This window comes from Rhinoderma darwinii, chromosome 10, assembly GCF_050947455.1.
Source record: "Rhinoderma darwinii isolate aRhiDar2 chromosome 10, aRhiDar2.hap1, whole genome shotgun sequence".
NCBI lineage: Eukaryota > Metazoa > Chordata > Amphibia > Anura > Rhinodermatidae > Rhinoderma > Rhinoderma darwinii.
In genome coordinates this window covers 28,669,074-28,676,497 of record NC_134696.1, presented here as the reverse complement: position 1 = coordinate 28,676,497, position 7,424 = coordinate 28,669,074, and the positions used below count along the sequence as shown (strand labels likewise).

Genomic DNA, 7,424 nt, shown 5'->3' with positions numbered 1-7,424 from the left:
TTTTTGTAACAGTGCATTTTACAAGAGAAACTCAACTCAATATTTATTGCCCAGATTCTGCAGTTTTTAGAAATATCCCACATGTGGCCCTAGCGTGCTACTGGACTGAAACACAGGTCTCAGAAACAAAGGAGCACCTAGTGGATTTTGGGGCCTTCTTTTTTTTTTAATTTTTTTTTTTATTAGATTATATTTCAGGCACCATGTCATGTTGAAAAGAGGTCTTGTGGTGCCAAAACAAAGAAAACAACCCAAAAAAAGACCACATTTTGCAAAGCCAATGTGGGACCAAAACAGTGGAAATTCCCCAAAAGTGACTCAATATGGTAAACTATACCCCTTGAGGAATTCATCTAGGGGCATAGTTAGCATTTTGACCCCACAGGTGTTTTATAGATTAGAATTGGGCAGTGAAAATAAAAAAAATAAAAAATTTTCACAAGAATATGTCGTTTTAGCTCAAAATTTCTAATTTTCTCAACAAATAAAAGTAGAAAAGGCACCCCAACATTGGTAAAGCAATTTCTCCCGGGTACGGCAATTCCCCATATGTGGTCATAAACTGCTGTTTGGACACATGGCAGGGCTCAAGAGGGAACGAGTGCCATTTGGCTTTTGGAGTGCAGATTTTGCAGGGTTGGTTTCTGGGCGCTATGTCGCATTTGCCAAGCCCCTGTGAGAATCCAGCTTCGGAGCCTGTATCATCTATTTGTCGTATGAATAAGGAATTCTGCGGGAAGCACTGGCTTTCCATGACGTATGCATACGACATATGTCAGGAAGGGGTTAACTTCCAGGACACTGTACACAAAATAAAGAGGGGCTTAAAGGCTATGTAAACCTTTCAAGACTTTTTTTTTTTTTTTTACTAAAACAGTATATATTTTAGTGTTTAGTTCAACTTTAGAATTTGTTTTTATATAAAAATAAAAAAAAAAAGTTTGTTTTTTCAGATACAACTTCTATGTATCCTCAGAGACACGCAGGACCTGCTGTCACCGAAGCAGTCAATCCCGCGGACCTGACGGATTCAGCTCAAGATAGAAGCTGTATCTGAAAAAGTACCATTTTTTTTTTAGTCAAAAACAAAAATTACAAAGTTGCACTAAACAACCACTGTTTAAAAAACATAACATGAATGAATAATAAAAACAAGCAAGCACAATTAACATGAGCTTACGTGGTGAGACTAGTACAGAAGGAGAGAGAGGGCCCTGCCCACGAAGCCTTACAATCTACGAAAGAGGCAAGACAGAAGATAAGGGTAGTAGCTGTTATACAGTTGTGTAGTGGCAGTAGGGTTATTACAGCTTGTAAGTGTTTCTGTTAAGGGGGTTTTCAGGTTGCTTTTGAAAGTTTGGATGATGGGAAACAGTCTGATGTGTTGGGGGGTAAGATCCGAATATAGGAGATGAACGGGAGAAGTATTGGAGATGATGGGAGGAACAGACAGGAGTTGCAACGACCGGATATTATGTGTAAGGAGGTATCGTGAGGTTAGGTAAGAGACATATGGTGGAAACAGGTTGTAGACTGCCTTGTATGTCACGGTCAGTATTATGAAATTCATTTACTGGGCAATGGGTAGACAAAAAGGGACTGGCAGTGAGTGAAGGGAGAGGTGGACTAACCAGGAAGTGAAATAGGGATGGATTGAAGGCGTAAGAGGGAAGGTCACAGTGGAGAATGTTGCAGTAGTTTAGGTGGGATATGATAGGAGGTGGAGGTGGCAGGAGGTATAAGATAAGGACAGGGCAGAATTGAAGGTGATCCTGAGGCAGCGGACATGTGACACTGTGTGGAGCCAATTACTGTGATTGTACAGAGGTTAAAATGGCATGGGGGATGAATTCGGTTTTGTTCATGTGGAGTTTCAGGAAGCGACAGAAGAAAAAAGGGAGATGGCAGATATCAGAGATCGCTATCGTCAGGGCCAGAGATAAATTTAAACGCCATCATTGTAAGGCCGGGTTTACACGAGCGTGTGCGTTTTGCGCACGCAAAAAACGCGGCGTTTTGCGTGCGCAAAAGGCACTTAACAGCTCCGTGTGTCAGCCCCGTATGATGCGCGGCTGCGTGATTTTCGCGCAGCCGCCATCATTGTGACACTCAGTTTGGATGTTTGTAAACAGAAAAGCACTTGGTGCTTTTCGGTTTACATTCATAGTTTGACAGCTGTTACGCGAATCACGCTCGTCCCACGGAAGTACTTCCGTGTGGCATGCGTGATTTTCACGAACCCATTGACTTCAATGGGTGCGTGATGCACGAACGCACAAATATAAGACGTCGTGAGTTTTTCGAGGCGGACTCACGCTGCGCAGAAATCACGGACTGTCTGCACTGCCCCATAGACTAGCATAGGTCCGTACGACACGCGTGAAAATCACGCGCGTTGCACGGACGTATTACACGTTCGTCTAAACAAGCCCTAAAAGTGATATTGAAAGATTTTCTAATCTGCCCTATGCAGAGGTAGGGATACACAAGAGAAGAGGTCCCAGGACAGAGCCTTGAGGGAGGCCAACTGAGAGGGCAGGAAGACAAGTTAGAAGAAGAAAAAAGTATCCAGCAACAAGGAAATTTCCCAATATAATCCAACAATTTAGGAGTTGCAGTGTAAATAAAAGTCCATAGGAGGAAACCAGTTTAGCCCTAGTCATAGCCTCTAGCTAGTCTAACTACAATCCTTAAAACAGGGTGTTGTACCAGAACGGACAATGGTCACCTATCCAAACAGGATAGGTGATAATGGTCTGTTTGCTGGGGGCCCAACTGCTGGGACACCCACCGATCACGACGACTCCTCATTACACCACTGTATGTGGCCGCCGCCCCATCAAATTGAGATTTCCACTCTAATTTACTCTAGGTTTTTTTCTACATAGCAAGATTGATAAATTCCCCCTACATGATTGGTTAGCTAGGTATGCAGAGATCCAGGAGTCTAATGCCAAGGGACAAGAGGATTTGTAAAAGAAGGAAGTAGTCGACTGTCGAACGCCGATAACAGAATCATTTCCTGACAATTTGATCATTTTGGTCAAGGCGCTTTCAGGGAAACAGCGAGGTTACATGCAACTCGTGTGATTGGCACCATATTCAGTTCTATTTAGTCAACTTATGGATCCATCTTTTATATTGACCAAGCACTTTTGCCAGGGGTCATATGATGCACGGTGGTCAAGTATCCAACAATATGTTAAGTCCTATTCAGTTAGCTCATGGATGCTCTACACATGACACATCCACGCCCTTATACCATTCTACTGTGCAGTGACACAGACATTTCACGCAAAAGCATAAAAATATTATAAACCTCTATGATAGCTACAAGTTCTTACGTCATAACTTATGAATAGTGTAAATTATACATAATGAAGAATTCATCCCTTGTTGAACAAGTTGTGAGAATAAAAAAAGTCTATCAAGGACAGTTTTTCAATGTCAGGTTCTCAATATAGTTTCTCTTTCAAGGACAGTAGAGAAAACGGCAACATAAAGCTGCTCTACATGATCATGTTATCTGGAAAAAATATGATCTATGTAGCGAGACGTAACAAAGACACAATTGTTTACCGTGAATGCTGAGTCCCTCCTCTTTATATTGAGAATATAATCGGAAAGCTTCCTCCAGCTCCATTTGGGAGGAGATTGTGCAAGGATCACCTAGTACAAAAAAAATAAAATATAATTAACTTATCAATCTTTAGCATTTCATAATTTACTCTATTCCAATATTACTTGCTTAAACAAAGGTGCAAATCTAACCACTACTTAAATGGTTGCAATGGTAATAAAAAAAAAGGCACTGGAAAGTACAATTGCAAGAAAAACCTAAGGGAACCCTTTGGAATTGCGTGGATTTCTGTGTGGATTACTAATAAGATGTGGTCTCATTATTATCTAACACATAAGAAAATGGCGTCAGAACTCTGCGAACACGAATGCCACCTAAACACTATAAATAAATATGCATTGCTGCTGAATATACTTACAATAGTGAGGTACTTAGCGCACATTTTGATCAAATTATGTGAGCCCACCTGCCACGACAAGGCAATCTCTAAAAAGGTGGGTTCCTAGAACTGGAACTAAACCTACATATTCTTGGGGATGGTAGGAACCAGCATTAAACTAATAAAAAACACCCAGGGAAGAATGGGAGGAGTGCAAGATAAAAAAAAATGGAGGAAGTCACTAACCCCACATATATGCAATACATAAGAGACACAAAAGTTTGATCAGCACATTCCAACAAAATGAAACAAAACAATACAGTACAGTACACAAGAACATGGCGACATAACAGTGTGAACACCAATGCCACCTCCACACTATAAATCCCCAAGAATATGTAGGCTTAGTCCCAGTTCTGGGTGTATGTGCAGCGTTGGGACCCACCTTATAGAGGTTGCCTTGTCGTGGCAGGTGGGCTCACACAATTTGATCAAAATGTGCGATAAGAACTTCCCTATTCTAAGTAGATTCAGCGGTAATGCATATTTATTTAATTTATAGTGTTTAGGTGGGAGTGCGGTCACCATTTTATTGTGTACTGCATTGTTTTGCAGTCACAGGCGTTCTTGCACCTGTATACACATAGTTACATAGTTAGCACGGTTGAAAAAAAGACACGTCCATCAAGTTCAACAAAGGGATGGGAAAAGGGAAGGTAACAATTTCTACACACTGACATGAGCGGATATTTTTTCGTTCTAGGAAATGTAAGCTTTTTATAAGCCATCTTGTGTCCATGCTGTGACCAGCTCCTGCGGTGACTATTCCATAGATTCACAGTTCTCACAGTAAAGAAGGCTTGTCGCTTCTGCAGATTGAACCTTTTTCTCCAGATGGAGGGAGTGCCCCCTTGAGGAGGGTTTTACATGGAACAGGATTTCACCATATTTTTTGTATGTGCCATTAATATATTTATATAAGTTAATCAGGTCACCCCTTAGTCGTCTCTTTTCAAGGTTAAATAGGTTTAATTTTTTTAATCTTTCTTGTAACTTAGATTCTTCATGTCCCTTATTAGCTTCGTTGCTCCTCTTTGTATTTTTTTCCAACTCCAGGGCATCCTTTCTATGAACTGGAGCCCAGAACTGAACTGCATATTCTAGATGAGGCCTCACTAATGCTTTGTAAAGTGGTAATATTACATCCCTGTCCTGCGAGTCAATGCCTCTTAATACACGACAATATCTTGCTGGCCTTTGAAGCAGCTGATTGACATTGTGCTGATATTTAGTTTATGATCTACAAGTACACCCAGATCCTTCTGAATAAGCGACTCTCCCAGTACACGTTTTGTTTCATTTTGCTGGAATGTGCTGATCAAAGTTTTGTGTCTCTTATGTATTTCATTATTATCTAAGTCACAATTAGGCTAAGATCACACAGCATTTTTCTTGCGTTTTTTTAAATAGAAATGTATCTACCAAAAAAAAACAAAAAACACTAGAACAAAAATGCACAGTATTACCTAGCATTACCTAGCCTCAGACATATTAGCTAACTAAACTAATAACAAACACACGTTCATGTACTCACACGGTGCGGTTTTTCCGCAGTTTTTACAGTGTGGCCAAAAACCGAATTGAAAAACGCATTCATTTTTTGTGTGCTTTTCAACAACGCGGCAAAACAGCACTGTGTGAATACACCCTTAGCAGACAAACAATTAACAATGCAGCTGACCACCTGAGAGACCATGTGTCATCTGATAAGGAATTTTTTATATTAGGCCATGTTCATACGCAGCTCATAATTTACACCGTGGAAATGGCCCAAAAATTTATTGCAATGGATTACATCCGCAGCAATAGGAATAGGGTTTATCAAAACCAAATTTACACGCAGTGTGCAGCGTAAATTTGCAACAGATCTGCTATTTGTGAACAACGCCTTTTTGTATTACAGTCCAGAGCTGAAATCTCCCAGCATTCCTTGTTGGCTCAATGCTTGTGACATGGCTAAGCGTGCATGTGTGCCTAATGGGGAGAGGGGAACAAGCTACTGCCAGGCACCTCTGGCAGATGCTTATCTTCTGCGGGGTCAAAGGATCGGGTTGAAATCCAACATATCCAATCCTTCTTTGCCCCTAATATCTGCCATCAGAGGGGGGGGGGGGGGGTCGGACCACGCCCATAGACAAGATATGGTTGGCACCTTTACTTCCTAATGCATCATGGGAACTTTAAGTTATTAGGGAACTCTCTGAGAAGATTGCTGACTGTTTCCAATGACAACCTGCAGAACTGTGAATACAGGTTTGGACTATAGTTTAGGGTGTAACTCTGTAAATACATATTATGTAGTGATTCTAAGTTACACAGCTAATTAGATAGATTAATTATCCATCTGCTCTGTGAAATGTCCGAAGGCGATTATACTATGTATTAAAATGTAAGTGTCAGTTCACACATTGCGTAAATACTGTGGATTTTCCACAACGAATCCAAAGCAAATTCAGCAGCACCAAAGTGGATGAGCTAAAACAAATCTCATCCACAGGCTGCATAAATACTGAGCGGACAAAAACACTCAGAAATTGACCTGTGGTGTGGAGTTTTATTCCGCAGCATGTCAATTGTATTTGCGTAAACGCTGCTTATTTGTTGCGGATTTTCCCCATTGAATTCAATGGGGAGGTAAAACCCGCAACAAATAATAGTTGCTGTGTTTTTTGCGGGGAATCGCTGCAAAACCGCCGCAAAAAACGCAACTCTGGAAAAAAAAAAATCTTATACTTACCCAGGAGCCTGTATCTCTTCCTCAAGGCCGGCCTCCTGGTATGACGTTTCACCCCATGTGACCACTGCAGCCAATCACAGGCTGTAATGGCGGTCACATGGGATGAAACATCATCCCAAGAGGCCGGCCTGGATGACGTGTCATCCAATGTGACCGCCGTTGCAGCCAATCAAAGGCTGCAGCGGTCAAGTCATGCTAGCAGGCCGGCTAAGCGCTGCAGTTTTCCACAGCGGACATTTTTGGTGAAAAACTGCACCACAGTGCGGAATTCCCTGCGGTGCACAGGGCAGATACGCTGCGTGCTTTTATACAGCGTATATGCCCCATGTGAACTCAGCCTAACAGTTGTTCTGTAGTATAAGTGGTGTGGATCTTGAAATCGCTGCATAGGGAATACGTAAAAGATAAAATAAAAGTAACAGAGGGGGGTTTGTTCAATATAATAAAAACGAACAAAAAGTCCAAATGTCAGCGCAGAAGTCATAAAATAAACTTACTGTCTTATGAAACCATTTATGAATAACCACTGGATACAATCAGCGAGAGACTGTATTGATTAACCAGTAACGTAAAAGGACCTTGACCAGTAAAGAACTGGGAGTGAACTTCTATATGAGATTCTTCAATAGGTAGCAGGCTGATGGGAAAAGGAGATTACATTGGATATG

The 7,424-nt window shown here is 41.3% G+C and overlaps 1 protein-coding gene across 2 annotated transcripts in view; it reads right to left on the bottom strand.

The window, feature by feature from the left end:
- Positions 1 to 7,424, bottom strand: part of PRKCZ (protein kinase C zeta) — a 160,478-nt gene that overhangs the window by 132,231 nt on the left and 20,823 nt on the right. For both annotated transcript variants that reach the window (XM_075839642.1, XM_075839643.1), the window contains exon 4: positions 3,580 to 3,669. In XM_075839642.1, the coding sequence (XP_075695757.1) occupies positions 3,580 to 3,669 (90 nt within the window). The remainder of the gene's footprint in view (positions 1 to 3,579; positions 3,670 to 7,424) is intronic.